Here is a 16,032-nt window from a genome sequence, read left to right as displayed (position 1 = left end):
TCACCCAAGTGTTTGGAGACAGTTTTTCAAATTCTTCGAAGCTCAGCGTGTTCCTAGAGGCTACGAGTACCTTTCCAGATGCTCTCAAATCCATCAATCCAAATGCATCCCCGAACTTCCCAGGCGGTCCAGTGATTAATACTCCTCCCTTTCACGGCAGGAGGCGTGATTCAATCCCTGATGAGGGAACTAAGGTCCCACAAATCTCACAGCACTGTCCAACCAAACAAAAAACCCAAATGACCTAAGCCGAGTCACTTAGACACAGAATGGAGGCACTGGTAACTGAAGCTAGTAAACAATAGTGCACTGTACATCTGTTTGATATAGACAAGTACACAAAAGTGTAGATAAGGAAAAGGATGCTGCGCCACCTTGAGGAAGGAATACAAAGATAGGTCTCTGACAACGATTCCCAAGACAACAGAAATCCTGCCTTTATAGTTGCTGGGAGAAATATCAATAACATCAGATATGCAGATGACACCACCCTTATGGCAGAAAGTGAAGAAGAACTAAAGAGCCTCTTGATGAAAGAGGAGAGTGGAAAAAGTTGGCTTAAAACTCAACATTCAGAAAACTAAGATCATGGCATCGGTCCCATCACTTCATGGCAAGTAGATGGGGAAACAGTGGAAACAGAGGCAGACTTTATTTTGGAGGGCTCCAAAATCACTGCAGATGATGACTGCAGCCATGAAATTAAAAGACGCTTACTCCTTGGAAGAAAAGTTATGACCAACCTAGACAGCATGCTAAAAAGCAGAGACATTACTTTGCCAACAAAGGTCCATCTAGTCAAGGCTATGGTTTTTCCAGTAGTCATGTATGGGTGTGAGAGTTGGGACTATAAAGAAAGCTGAACACTGAAGAATGGATGCTTTTGAACTGTGGTGTTGGAAAAGACTCTTGAGAGTCCCTTGGACTGCAAGGAGATGCAACCAGTCCATCCTAAAGAAGATCAGTCCTGAATATTCATTGGAAGGACTGATGCTGAAGCTCCAGTACTTTGGCCACCTGATGTGAAGAACTGACTCGTTTGAAAAGACCCTGATGCTGGGGAAGATTGAAGGCGGGAGAAGGAGATGACAGAAGATGAGATGGTTGGATGACATCACTGACTCAATGGACATGAGTTTGGGTAAACTCCAGGAGTCGGTGATGGACAGGGAGGCCAGGCACACTGCCATCCATGGGGTTGCAGAGTCAGACACAACTGAGCGACTGAACTGAACCAAATTGACTCTGTCCAATTCATTGAGCAATACTTTCATCTATTTATCTTACTTCATATTCTCACATATATTCAATTCCTTTCCGAATCTGATGTCAATTTCAAAAAAGAGAACAAAACAAATGCCATTTTGACATGCGACAATGGCTGCAGTGTTTTGCAATATTTCAGCACTATTTGCTATTTCATGGTTGGTCGTTTCATCTACCCCATGCACCTTACTATATTATTTCACCTGTAAAGGGGACGACAGAGGATGAGATGCTTGGATAGCATCACTGACTCAATGGACATGAGTTTGGATAAACTCCGGGAGTTGGTGATGGACAGGGAGGCCTGGCATGCTGCGGTTCATGGGGTTGCAAAGAGTCGGACACGACTGAGCGACTGAAGTGAACTGAATCCCAGATAGCATGTATTTTAATGTATAAACTCTTCAGACTGTTTTTAAAATGTAAGGGTTCTTGGGACTTACCTGGTGGAGCAGTGGTTAAGAATCCACCTACCAAAAAAAAAAAAAAAAAGAATCCACCTAGCAATGCAGGAGACACAGGTTCGATCCCTGGTCTGGGAAGATTCCATGTGCCTCAGTGAAAGTAAACCTGTGCACCACAACTACTGAGCTCACATTCTGCAACTACTGCATAATGTCTTTGTACCTCAAGATCTAAGTTAAGTCAGAAAGTCATGTCCGACTCTTTTGATACTTCATGGAATGTAGCCCACCAGGTTCCTCTGTCCCTGGGATTTCCCAGGCAAGAATAGTGGAATGGGTTGCCATTTCCTTCTCCAAGGGGTCTTCTCAACCCAAGTCTCTTGCATCACATTAGGATCCTTTACCACTAAGCCACCAGGGAAGCTCAAGATGAAAGGTTCTATTGTTGTTGCTGTTTAGTCACTAAGCCAGGCTCCTCTGTCCATGGGATTTTTTTCTGGCAAGAAAACAGGAATAATGACAGATGCCATTCATCATAAGCACAAACCAGGTGTAAAACATCTGATCAACTATGGTTCATTTATTTCCTCTGGGAGGAAAGCATTGTCCTTACACCTCTTACATAGCTCAGGACAAGGAGAAACAGCCATACCACCACTCCAGTGAATTTTACCTAAAGTCTCTGGGAAAATCCTCTGAAGCTATTTTTTAAATGTTTGCAATGATTATTTTTTTGTGATTTACTAAGTGTAGAGTGTTGGGAAGAATATTCCAGAGAGAGAAAAGTACATATGAAGGACAAGTATGTGAAGGGGTGTGAGCATTCAGGAAGCTGAGATTAAGGGTGGAAAGAGAATGAAGGGCACTTCTCATTAAGATGCTGAACTGAGCAGATATAATTATTTGTGGAAATATTAACAAGTTAGCTGACCCATAAACCCAATGGAGTATATTCATAAATTTCAAATCTTTAGATACTAAATTTTAGTCTTTATAAATTACAATAATGTGATAATATTTTTTCCATGGTAGAAAATGTTGTTTTTGTTTTAAAATTAAAATTATGAAGTGTTATTTGTTCAAAAAGTCATCCTGGTAGGGCTACTGTAGAAACTTTCAAAAATATAATTTATAAATATCTATATACACAAATCAAATGCTTAAAGACACTTCAAATTATGTAAAAGCTCTGAGAGTCTCCTGTTTCTTCTCACCTGGTAACCTATAAGGGGAAAACATTATTAAAAATTATACCTTTTAAACTTTTCTTTGAGAAAACAACTTTGAGCAAGATTATGTTTAGCAATGTAATGTGCTGACTCCATCCAAACCATTATAAGCCTAATATTTATCTTTCCTTTACTAGCTTAGTATAATTTCTTACATTTTCTAGTGTCCTTTTTAAAAACTTTTTTTAAAGGGGGGTTTGTATTATTTTTAACCTTTAAAGTCTACAAGATTTATTAATATTCAAACCCTTTTCAGGAAAGGTCTAAGATTTTTCAACCAATGTTGTTTTTCTTGTCTCAGTCACAAGTTGCCTGGACTGTGTGCACACAGAAGAGAAATGAATGTTCTAATAAACTTTTCCAACCTGGGATTTAGGAAGTCTTTGACAATGCCAGAGATTTGAACACAACCATGCTGAATGTACATGGAGGGTTTCCTCCATGTGGAAATTGCAAATTCAGGGGACACTGAGTGGCATTTCCCTGGTGGTCCAGTGATTAAGACTTGCTTCCACTGCAGGGGGCACAGGTTTGATCCCTGGTCAAGGAACTAAGATCTAGCTAGCCACATGGTTCAGCACACACACACAAAAAGGACACTGAGCTACTTCAACCAGCTTATCAGAGAAGAGGAAAAGAAAAGAAAGGTGGGATGCAAGTAACACAAAGGGGGCAGGATTTAGGTGGTTTCACCAGTGAGAAAGCTTTAACTTATTCATAAATTATCTATAGCCAAGTGCCCCTAAGTGGATCCTACAGTATTGTTTACTCACAAGCAAAAGAAAGTTCTGATTAACCAATGGACCACTTTCCATGCATGGTGTGATGAAGCTTCCAAATGCAATTTTGACTAACAATGCCTCCTTGAAAGATGTTGGTTAAGGCATCATCTTAGATCCATTTGTTGCTAAAATGTCAATAACCTAAAATGGAAAATGAAATACAACAAACTAAATGCTGTATAAAGTGAATACTTGTATAATCACATAGTCAAAAACTATTTCAAATCAATTCATAACATAGAATTTTGACTACACTTACCTAGACTTGTGGAAATAAAGATGGCCAACCAAATGAGAACACTCAAAGCCTATTTATTCAGAGCTACAAATCATGGCTTAAAAATGTTGAGTATCTAGATTTAAGAACTAATCAAGAAACAAGGTCACGGAACTATATTGAATACTCTGTGATAAACCATAGTGGAAAAGAATATTTTAAAAAAAAAGAATGTATATATGCATATAACTGAGTCACTGTGCTGTACAGCATAGACTGGCACATACTATAATAAAAAATTTTTTTAAGTGAGCAAGAATATTAATGACTAAACTTTAAAAGTATATGCTGTATGTGGCTACTGCATTGTGTACAGTACACAAAGTGTTTATGAAATACTCCCACATTAAAGAACAATTATTTTTATAGCAGAGAGGTCACATCACTGAAAAATGAATAAAATTCCAACATAAGTTTTTGCTGTTTCACCATCTTTTTTTGTTAGGAAAAAAACAGAAACTTCCCCAAAGAATTTTTTAATATTTTTTTTTTGGTTGCAGCTTGTACCAGAGACTGAACCCAAGCCCTCAACAGTGGAAGTGCCAAACCCTAACTACTGAATTGCTAGGAAATCCCCCCAAAATTCAATAGGAATGCAGGGTGGTCTACAGTGGGGATAGCACATCCTCACTATCCTCATTTTCCTGCACAGCAACACATCTGAAGTGAAATCACATAGACACTACAAAACTGTCGGGAGCCATTATGGGAGGTACCGCCCATGACGAGGTCATGAAGAAAATACCGGGCAGGCAAGGCCGTCCGAGACCCCATCCATGACGAGATCATGAGGAAAATACCTGACAGGCAAGGCCGTCTAGGATAAGGGACCCTCCAGGTTGGCCTCGGCCTCTACCCTACCCTATACCCTCCCCCCTTTTCTGCTGTTGTTCTTGTTTGCCCTGCTGCGGATTCTTGTGTTGCCTGCCGAGAGCTCTCCTGCTCCTCTTTCACTGAGTGAGGACCAACTTAAAACCCTAACTAATAAATCTCCTGGACGCTGGTACCCTATGAAGTGGCCAGGGATGAAGGAAATGCTTCAATTCAAACCCTTTTGCTGGCATTCTGGCTTGTTTGATAAATGTGTGCTCTTATTGCACAAAATGCTCATGATTGTTCTAAACATCCTAAACATAGTACGCTAACAAAAGAAACTATTAAGCATAGGCCCCTTTGCGGGGTGAAAAAAGCCCCACAAATATTATAGCCGCATATACGCCTAATAGAAAATAGTTTAGATAGAGATTAGCTGGTGACTTCTTGCAGGTAATTAACTTTTGGACTAAGAGCCTATTTTGTGCCATATCTGCTGTTTTTGCAATCCTTTGCATTTCTGTTCTGTGAAAATGTAATCCTATCTAGTTCCCATAGAGATGACGCTTCTTAGAAAGAAAATAGATTAATTATAAGAAAGACAGGGTCGGCTACTGAAGTTGCTTAAAGTTGCACCAGGTGCAAACCATAAATTGTCAACAGGCCTGAAAGCCAAAAGATACTATATATAGAGATTAACCATAAAAAAGGCCCTAATAGGCACAGAGCCCTTTGAGGGTGAAGAAGCCCTATTAGAGAATACAAAAAATATTGTTTTAAAAGTTGTTATTAGATCAACGTTTGATTGATGTTAATGTGCTGAGGTTGTGCAGTGGACACTATTGTTAATACAGTTAAAGATATAGTAAAATAAGAGTTTAGCCCTAGTGTAAAAACAATAAGATAATTGTTAATTTTAACCAAGAGCGCTAATCAGGGGCTGCCTCACCAGAGCCACAGAGTCTTTGTGTGTTAAACTTTTTAGATAAATTTAGCTGAGAGTTTCTGCAAAAAGACTGACTTTTATGTCAACAGGATTGTATGTCTATTATGTTACAACTTGCTGTACCATGAGACTGCCAATTTTCTGTTTTCTGCTAACCTCAAGGCCAGAAGATAATGTACAAAAAATCTATGGGAAAAGACTCTCATAAACAAAAATATACAGAGCACACCTGGTTTCGTGAAGGACAAGCTGATATAATGTTAAACTAAGTCTGTATGCTTATCTGCCCCTTAGAAATGTACCAACTTAGGGTATAAAGGCTACAGTGAAAAATAAAGCAACTGCCAGACTCTGCTGCATATTCCTGGTCTGGTCTCTTTCTTTCTCTCTCTCTCTCTCTCCCTAGCAGACTTGGCCCTTTCAAGGCCGGTCCTACGTGTCTCTCTCTCGCCAACGCTGTTCATCCTGAGGGTTCCCCTGGATCCTGCTGGGGCTGGACCCCGGCACAAAACCACTGATAATTTTTTCATCTCACAACAGCCTCCCTATACAAGATACATAGTTCTGGATGCCATGACAATTTCTGCACTGGCTCATCCTTCACAGCTAGTAACTGGAATACTGCAGAGGCCCCTTCAGTACAGGCACATTTCCACAAACTTGTGGCAGTCTTTTCCCCTCCCTACAGATCCAGTGTTCCTTTAACAGGTGATTCCCCCTGCCTGTACGACTGTATAATCTATGCTGCCACTATCTCGAATTCTAGACATGAGGATACATGGCTCCACTGCAGGACCTAGGGAACAGTCTTCTCTTACTGACTGGACATAATCCATAACCTCCGTGAACAAGAAAATTTCCTTGATTTAGGAAGCAGCAAAGGTATCACAACTGCCCATCTAAAGACTGACATCTGAACCAACAAAATACCAATGCATCCAGGCTGCAAAAAAGAACCACAAATCCCTGCAGTCTTTTCTTGGAGGCCCTGGGCAGCAATGGCAACTAGGACAAAACTAGAGAGAGGTACACTCACAGCATACTGTTCTCTCTGAGGCACAGAGCGTGCAATTCCACAAAAAAGCTTTTCAACCCTGATTGCTGCTAGAACCCAGTTGTTTTCAAGTCACCACAGTGAATAAAATCCCAAGATTGAAGGGACTTAAAGAGTAAGGTCTTGCTTTTTCCTCCTCTGCTGCTAAGGTGCTCGGTTCTTCTGAGGAAGCTGCCATTTGGGGATGAGGCCCTCACTTCATCCGGTGACTAGCACCGTGCCTAGCAGCCCCCACCTAGCACTCGTCCTCACCATGGCCTCCATCTCAGAGCTCACCTGCATCTACTCTGCCCTCATTCTGCATGGTCATGGAGGATAAAATCAATGCCCTCATTAAAGCAGCCAGTGTAAATGTGGAGCCTTTCTGGCCAGGCTTGTTTGCAAAGGCTTTGGCCAATGTCAACATCAGAAGCCTCATCTGCAATGTGGGGGCTGGTGGACCTGCCCCAGCAGCTAGTGCTGCACCAGCAGGAGGTCTTGCCCCATCCACCACTGCTGCCCCAGCTGAGGAGAAGAAAGTAAAAGCAAAGAAAGAAGAATCTGATGATGACATGGGCTTTGGCCTTTTTTACTAAACCTCTTTAGTAACATATTCAATAAAAAGCTGAGCTGTTAAAAAAAAAGAGTAAGGTCTTCATTTTTCACACAAACCAGTACATTGGGATGCAGACTATTCCTGGGCTTGAGGCATGAAGGGGAGGAAAATCTCATCACAGGAGTCACAATAGACACTGAGAAAAGTAGGCTCCGTTGGCAAGTCACCAGCAGAGTAGCCTAGGACAAAAATAGGTCAACTCAGAGATGTAACCCATCAAAAGAATTAGAAAGGAAAGAGTGCTCAGACCTATTACAAAGGCTCCCATAAATGGGACAACATCAAAGCGTTCTTCCCTGGACTCAGGGTGGTTCAAAAATGTACATTATGAACACCTTCCATACAACAGAAGCTCCCATAAACCTGGAATATAAGTGCATGTATGAGGTCAACACCCTCATAAGGGATCTCCCCAGTGTTATACTGACCAATAATTCATCCCTGTACAACTCATTTCTGAACTTTGTGGTATTCAATGAAATAAGAGTGAAGTTTGTGAACTCTCCAGTATGTAATGAGGCTAGAGTTTCAGATAAAAAAAAAATTTCCCACATTAGTCACATCCGCAAGGCTATTATCCAGTGTGAACATTATGGTGTTCTATGAGACTAGAGTTGTAGGTAAAGGAATTCAAACATTTCCTACAATATAATGCCTTTCTGCAGTATGAACACTCAAGTGTTTAATGAATCTGAAGCTTTTTGCAAAGTACTTCCAACATTCATGGCACTCACACATGGCTTTGATCCAGTGTGAGTTCTCTGATGTTGAAAAACAGTTTGGGCTAACCAGCTTCTTAAATTTTCTTTACTTGTAAGATTTTTCTCCAATGAACTCTGTGATGTCGAAGGAGTGAAGAACTTTGGGAAACTTTGCCTAAATGATTTTCCACACTCTCCACATTCATAAGGCCTTTCTCCAGCATGAACTCTCCAATGTCGAAGGAGTGAAGAACTTTGGGAAAATGCTTTCCCACATTTGCTGCACTCATAAGGCCTTTCTCCAGTGTGAATTCTCCTGTGTTTAATGAAGGTGGAATTATCGGCAAAGGATTTCCCACAATCAGTGCACTTATAAGGCCTTGAACCAGTGTGAAGTCTCTGATGCTGATGAAGAGCAGAACGTTGATTAAAAGTTTTCCCACAGTCACTGCACTCATAAGGCCTTTCTCCAGTGTGGATTCTCTGATGTTGAAGGAGCGTAGAGTTCTGGCTAAATGATTTCCCGCATTCATTGCATTTATATGGCCTTTCCCCAGTGTGAACTCTCTGGTGTATAATAAGGTGGGACCTCTTGCTAAAGAATTTCTTACATTCCCCACACTCATATGGCCTTTCTCTAGTGTGAACTCTTTGGTGTTCAGTGAGATGGGACTTGTTGCTAAATAATTTCTCACATTTAAAAGGTCTTTCTCTAGTGTGAATTCTCCAATGTTGAATAAGGTTGGGCTTTTGCCTAAAGGATTTTCCACACTCTCCACATTCATAAGGCCTTTCCCCAGTGTGAACACTCTGATGTCGCAGGAGTGAAGAACTTTGGGAAAATGCTTTCCCACATTTGCTGCACTCATAAGGCCTTTCTCCAGTGTGAATTCTCCTGTGTTTAACGAAGGTGGAATTATCGGCAAAGGATTTCCCACAATCAGTGCACTTATAAGGCCTTGAACCAGTGTGAAGTCTCTGATGCTGATGAAGAGCAGAACGTTGATTAAAAGTTTTCACGCATTCACTGCACTCATAAGGCCTTTCTCCAGTGTGGATTCTCTGATGTTGAAGGAGCGTAGAGTTTCGGCTAAATGACTTCCCACTTTCACTGCATTTATATGGCCTTTCCCTGGTGTGAACTCTCTGGTATACAATGAGGTGGGACTTCTTGCTAACTTCTCCCCAGTTAGGATAAGTTTTTCCCCTCTGAAAGGCTGTCTCACACTCAGTTCTGCTTGACCTCTCCCAGGTGTCAGTAGCCCATTGCTGGAGAAATTGAGACCTGGTCAAGAAGTCCTTCTCAACCACCCTGAAAACGAATGACTTTCCTGACACATGGAATTTGCAGTTCATCACAAATGAAGTTCTATCCACATCTCTTCTGAAGAGTTTCTCCCCGATGCACTGCTTCTGATGCTGATGAAGGTTTGTGCTGACATACAACTGTTTCCCAGACCTATGTAATTTCTGCTTTGAATGTATTCCTTGACATTGACCCAAGTATAGAAAGTCTGTCAATATTTGGACACATAGTTCACAGGGGTGGGCCTTTTTGGAGGATAGATCTGCCTTGGGAGTCCTGATCTGTGACATTCTTTGAAAATAAACATTTTGTTCAAAAGAAGTCTTCTTGGTCTCCACTTCATGGCAACAACCTAAAAGCAAGAAATGTTGATGAAGCACATGTTGACTTTAGTAGGGCAGGGGGAAGCCCACACATCAGTGTGTGTCTGATAAACTCATGAATAAGTCTGTGTGATTATTTACAAGAACAGGGAGTTGGCTTCTTGATGACAACATCATGAGCAATACTGGGCTATAAAGGCCACAGGATGGGGGGAAGACCACATGAGAAAAAAGATAACCATGTGATGTGCCATAGAGAGGAAAAGCAGGGTGAAAAATTACTTAATTATTGACAGTTAAAAAATCAGTTACAGAGACTTCCCTGGTGGTCAAGTGGTAAAGAATCTGCGTTCCAATGCAGAGGACATGGGTTTGATCCCTAGTTTGGAAACTAAGATCCCACAAGCCACAGGCATCCAAGGCCATGAGCTGCAACCTAGAGAAGCCCATGTGCCACAATGAAGACCCAGTGCAGCCATTACAAAAAAAAAAGGAAAAAATATAAATTAGTTACAAACAACATCAGCAGGACTGTGTCTGCTGGTAACACATGACTGCAATGTAGATGAGCATTTCCAGAGCCAAGAAAAAAGGACTGCAAAAAAGTAGATTTTGGTCAGGAACATTTTAAGAATGGGTATATGTTTGATTATAGAAAATATATGGGCCAATGTTACAGAATGAACAGATAAAGCAGGGAGGAAAATGGGTGATACAGAGATTCAGAGATATAAGGATTAGCCACAGGTTGGACTACAAGTAGAAGAACCACAATGCAGAATTAAGTCAGCACTATTAAGAATGGAGGAAAAAAAAAAAAAGGAGAAATAAGGTGTGGTCCTGGAAATAGCCATCAAAATTGAAGTCGAACAGAACAAATTCCTGGTATCACTTGAACTAGCATCATGCACTCCCACAGGGTGATACTGTACAGCAGCCCTCTGGGCCTACCTGGTTGAGTTGAAATTCATATCCAGCTTGTGGACAAATAAGAGCTCCCCACTCCACTTCCAAAATGAACAAGTGTATGGGACCTGGATGATGCAAATACAAGGGGAACGACACCATACAGGAGAAGCTGACCCATATTCATCACATCATAAACCAGAGGAAAACATTTAAATACTATTAAGAGAACTTTGGAAAGGTTCTTGCAAGAAGTGCATGGTCTACACCAGAGAATTAATTCCCAGCAAAGGCAGTTACAAGGAAATGTTTATGAGAAGAAAGAAGTAGAACCTGAGGAGCACAGATAACTTGCATCTGGATGTCACCCAGTAGGAAGAGGGCAAGTATGGTGGGATATATTAGGCTGAATGGAAGATTCCTGACACTGGATCCTTCCAGGGGAGGCTGCAGGGTAGCAGATGTGGGAACTCTTCAAGGAAAACAGATGGCAGTGCAAATACCTCAGCCCAACCAACCACAGCACCAACCTAGAGTACTGGGGAAAAAAAAGGCAGTGATCATGGTCCTGACATGAGAAGGACAAGCTTGTCTCTGGGGAAAAGGAAAGTGCAGAGACTAGCTCAGGTCATGAGGAAAGGTTTAAGGTTCTTACCCAGGGAGGTTATAAGTGCCAAGTTCTCCAGCATCACATCACGGTACAGGCATCTCTGAGGCTCATCAAGGAGATCCCATTCCTCCCAGGAAAAGGTCACAGCTACATCTTCAAAGTTCACACTGACCTGCCATGATGGTGACAGATGAAACAACAAACAGTACACTTCTGAAGAGCTGCAGTCCATTTCCCCACACATCTACCCTTTGACTATCTATCACCCAGCCCTTCCAATTCAGAGAAGCAATCACACCCTGGCACCTTGGTGTGGTTGTCTCCCCACAGGCTCATTGATCACTAGGCATAACCACCAGGAACAAGAGGCAGGTGGATGAACATATATCTCAACTATAGGCCTGGCATAGAGGGATCCACCCACTGCTGACAAGCAATTTTCCCTGGTATGGGCATTGCCCTGGACATGTTAGCAGCATCAGACATGCTCCCTCTTCAAGCACACATCACTCCTTGGGTTGCACATCCTCAGTCTCTGTATCCCATAACCATACATGACCATGGCCACCAAAACCTCACTCTCCCACACCACAGACATCTCCTTACCCTTCCCACACCTTATCTGTATTTAAGTGACTTTCTCCTAACCCCAGCATAGGGCTATGATGGTGATCTAACACATGACACCTGAGACTGGACAAATGCAACTGACAGTAGCTTATTAATCACATAAACTCACCACTCACCACAAAGGCCCACAGGGAGTAGTTCTAAAAAAAAAACAACACAATCAGGATCTGTGTAAAGGAATCTTTGTGGGATGAAGGAGTTTGGATGCTCCAAGGAGGATGTGACTGCCTTATTTGAATAATTCTGAGGGCTAGTGCTACCTAGAAGTATCTGGTTTCCTTTGTAAAAATGGTTGTTAGGCTAAGAGACGTTATCCACAGGAACACTGTGAGGAGAGGAACTTGCACTCAGGTCATTTGAAGGCACCCAAGTTTCACCAAATGTCAAAGAAGCACATCACATTGAACTTAGGCCTTATACCACAACTTGGCAGGCAGTATCCACAATACAAATGGCAAAATCAAACAGAACCCAATATGACTACAGAACTCTCAACAATTCCCAAAGGCAGCATCAGAAATCATCTATAAGGGCCTTACTCATGCTGACTCTGATCCTTGTCTCAGATTTAAAACAACAGAACCGGGTGTGGATCTCAGATACACATAGTCCCATGGTACTTCTGTGCGGTCCTTGATGTAAGTCAGCAATGACAACCTTTCTCTGTTCCCTTACCCTCATTCAAACTCCAGCCCCATTACTTGCCTACCCCAAGCCTAGTGATTCTTACAGAGGACCTTATTGCTCGTGGCCATATGACTAGGTTGAATGAAACATGCCAGGCACCACCAAAGTTCTCACAAAACTTGGTGAGCTGATAAAGTGGTAAAGAAGTACCAGTTCTGGCCTGAGTGCCATATGGATGAATTATCCCTTGCTTCTACATCCACCTCATGTTAACTCTTCTCTTGGAAGCTTTGGCTGCCTGCCAGACTATCCTGTCTCATACAGCAAAACTTCCTGGCCATTTACTTACATTTATGAAGTAAACGACACCATCACACATGGAAGCAAGCAAGAAACCCAATCCTCTGCCCGCTTCTTCCATACCTCCTCCCTAAAAGATCTGCACCACAACCTGAAGCTTGCCTCTTCCAAATGTTGAGACACAGGTCATTCAGTTTGGTCTACACTGTAGTTACATTTTAGATGTCTCTAACCTGAATCACTCTCAAGAATTCCAAGCTTGTACATCAGATGTTCATTTGATGCCTCCACTCATTGGTGTCTAAAATATCTGATTCTTAACATGGTTAAAACAAAGCTCCAGATAAACAATGAATATTACACCTACTACCAACCTGCTATCTCCACTGATGCAGCTTCCATCTCTACAGCTGCAAAGCCAGGGCTCATCTCTGGTACCTGCGTTTCATTCCCTCACCACCCACTTTACAAAATCTAGCTGCCTCCTCTAAAAACATGCAGCCAGGGACTTCCCTGGTGGTCCAGTCATTAACACTCTGTGCTTCCAGCACAGGAGGAACATGCAAGATCACGGATTGCAGAACTAAGATCCCACATGCTGCATGGGATGGCAAAAAAATAAAAATAAAAACATGCAGCCAGAATACAGCCACATTTCCCAAGGCATGCCCCTGCTCCATTAACCCTCACCTGGGCTATGGTAGTAACCTCCACAATGATGGTCCTTCTTCCTCTCTCAAGCCCACAGTTTTCCACTCTAAAGCCAAATGAAACCTTAATCACATCACCTCCATCCCACGACCCAAACTTCTAGTTTCCTCTAGAACACAAAAATTGACATCTCAGGCAGTTGTTCCTCTCCTGACACCAACCCACCTGCTATTTATTCCTACCCAAAAGAGAGGAGACCTGTGGGTCCTGAATATTCCTGAGCTCAGTTTTAAATCTAGGCATTTGCACATCTTGGGTTAGGTTGACCTTACACACGTTTACCATGACTGCCAGAAATGGGAACACCTCTCTATATAACCTCTAGCATGGACTTAAGACGGTAGGCTTGGCGTTTTTCAGGAACCTCGGACTCAAGGAGGAGATAAAGGACATTAAGCATCTCCTGTGTGAGTGTGTGCTAAATCGCTTTAGTCGTGCCTGACTCTCTGAAACCCCATCCTAACAGGATCCTCTGTCCCTGGGATTCTCCAGGCAAGGATACTGGAGTGGGTTGCCATGCCCTCCTCCAGGGGATCTTCCCAACCCAGGGATCAAACCCCGCGTCTCCTGTATCTCCTACATTGCAGGTAGATTCTCTACGCTGAGCCACCAAGGAAGCCCATTAAACATATCGGGGCGACAACTCCAGGGAACATGGGAGCGACAGCGGGCGAGTGAGGCAACGGGACACCCCCTACCTCCCTGTTCAGGTTCCATAAGCACTTCTTTAACCCTGAGAATTGTGTGAAGAGGAAGGAATGCGTCCAATGTGGGATTCCACCGTTCACCGTCTGTACTCCTGCCTGGCCATGGAAGCCAGCTTACCTCAGGCTTGTAACCTCTGGGGCTCAATGCTCAGTGCTGCCTCTTACCAGCTGTGGGGCCCTGAACAAAGATTCAACCTCCCAGGACCTCGATGTCCTCATCAACCCTCTCCACCCTGTTTTTCCTTTAAACAGCTCTTGGTGATTACATCCCAATAACGCACTACCCCGGGCCTGACTGCGCTAACATTCTTCTTTCCGGTAAGCAGAAGGCTGATGCTAGGTTTCCGGAATTCTCCTGCCTCAGTCCGACTTCCAAGCCTCTGCACCTACCGGCCCCTCCGGCAGACCCCATCTCCCTTGCGTCATCACGCTGTCTGTCAGACGCAGGGCCCCACACAGCACCGCCTGTAAATCCTGGAGCCCCGACCTGGGCTGCGCCCACGTGAGCAGCCGCCGCGCGGGGCTTTATGGTATGATGGGATGAAGGCGGTGAGGGCCCGGAGGACGAGCATTTACCTGAGGCTGCTCCCTCAGCGCCGCCGCCGCCGCCGCCATCGGACTCTGGGGGTAGCGGGGCTAGGAGAGGCGGAGAGACCCGGGAGCGGCGGACCCCAGGCGGTGTCGCCGAGGTTCAGACCCGTCCCTTTGCAGCAACGACAGTACCCCCTCTCGGACCTTCCTGTTCCCGTCCCTCGGGTCCTGCCAGCCCTCTCATACAGAACAGAACCGGCGGAGTTAAAATGTCCACCTTAAGGAGGAGGCCAGAAGTCCCGCCCCTTAGGATTGTTCCCCAGCGGAAATAGCTTTTTTCTGCGCCATCATTGCCTCAGCAGCGTCGCCTTTGACGCTGGGCACTCTGGGTCTTGTAGTTCCCAGTTGCCAGGAGAAAAGGCCTTCGTCCACCTCATATGGCGCCAGGGAATGACCTCTCCCAAGCCATGCCAGAGCAGTGAGTCGCCGCCTTTAAAGGGGCCAAACACCATTGGTAGCGATGCGTTTTGCAACTGACCGCCAAGGAATCCATGCCATGAATTAAGAAGACACGTCTTTCCCAGAACGCCAAGGGCGCCAGTGCAAATTCACGAAATATTTTGTTAATTTTATCTTCAGTTCAGTTCAGTCGCTCAGTCATGTCCGACTCTTTGCGACCCCATGAATCGCAGTACCCCAGGCCTCCCTATCCATCACCAACTCCCGGAGATTACTCAAAGTCATGTCCATCGAGTTGATGATGCCATCCAGCCATCTCATCCTCTGTTGTCCCCTTCTCCTGCCCTCAATCCCTCCCAGCATCAGGGTCTTTTCCAATGAGTCAACTCTTCGCATCAGGTGACCAAAGTATTGGAGTTTCAGCTTCAACATCAGTCCTTCCAATGAACACCCAGGATTTATCTCCTTTAGGATGGATTTCTCCCAGCAATCTTGATTCCAGCTTGTGCTTCTTCCAGCCCAGCATTTCTCATGATGTACTCTGCATATAAGTTAAATAAACAGGGTGACAACATACATTTTATCTTGAGTATCTGTAAATGTTTTTGGTTATAAGGCAAATATTTTTTAAAAGTTTCCTTTATGCCCTTGACTTCCCTGGTGGCTTAGAGGGTAAAGTACCTGCCTGCAATGCGGGAGATCCGGGTTCGATTCCTGGGTCAGGAAGATCCCCTGGAGAAGGAAATGGCATGCTATTTATGCCACTGGGCATAAGGGCATCATTGAAAATGCTCATGCCAGTCTACCTCAATCAGAATCACTGGGGGAATTTTATTCCAGAGTCCTTATCAGACC

At 43.6% G+C, this 16,032-nt stretch overlaps 1 protein-coding gene and 1 pseudogene across 4 annotated transcripts; one reads left to right on the top strand and one right to left on the bottom strand.

The window, feature by feature from the left end:
• Positions 1–7,024: 7,024 nt before the first annotated feature.
• LOC122692894 lies at positions 7,025–7,346 on the top strand (annotated as a pseudogene).
• A 304-nt stretch (positions 7,347–7,650) lies between these two features.
• Positions 7,651–15,419, bottom strand: LOC122692697 (zinc finger protein 154-like). Of its 4 annotated transcripts, none has more exons than XM_043900528.1 (4): positions 14,764–15,400; positions 11,959–11,982; positions 11,258–11,384; positions 7,651–9,725 (listed from the first exon to the last, which is right to left on the bottom strand). In XM_043900528.1, the coding sequence occupies exons 1-4, from the start codon at positions 14,800–14,802 to the stop codon at positions 8,041–8,043; spliced, it is 1,875 nt and encodes a 624-aa protein (XP_043756463.1). In that variant the 5' UTR covers positions 14,803–15,400; the 3' UTR covers positions 7,651–8,040. The 4 variants fall into 4 exon arrangements, 2 of the variants coding, with proteins under 2 accessions (XP_043756463.1, XP_043756464.1); XR_006340708.1 differs by lacking the exon at positions 11,959–11,982 and adding an exon at positions 10,648–10,730 and having other exon boundaries at positions 9,591–9,725; positions 10,936–11,384; positions 14,764–15,419; XM_043900529.1 differs by lacking the exon at positions 7,651–9,725 and adding an exon at positions 9,737–10,730 and having other exon boundaries at positions 14,764–15,419.
• Positions 15,420–16,032: the final 613 nt, after the last annotated feature.

The sequence above is a fragment of the Cervus elaphus genome, chromosome 4, assembly GCF_910594005.1.
Source record: "Cervus elaphus chromosome 4, mCerEla1.1, whole genome shotgun sequence".
In the NCBI taxonomy this organism is placed as follows: Eukaryota; Metazoa; Chordata; class Mammalia; order Artiodactyla; family Cervidae; genus Cervus; species Cervus elaphus.
Note: the sequence above shows the minus strand (reverse complement) of the source record. Positions and strands in the feature narration are given on the sequence as shown.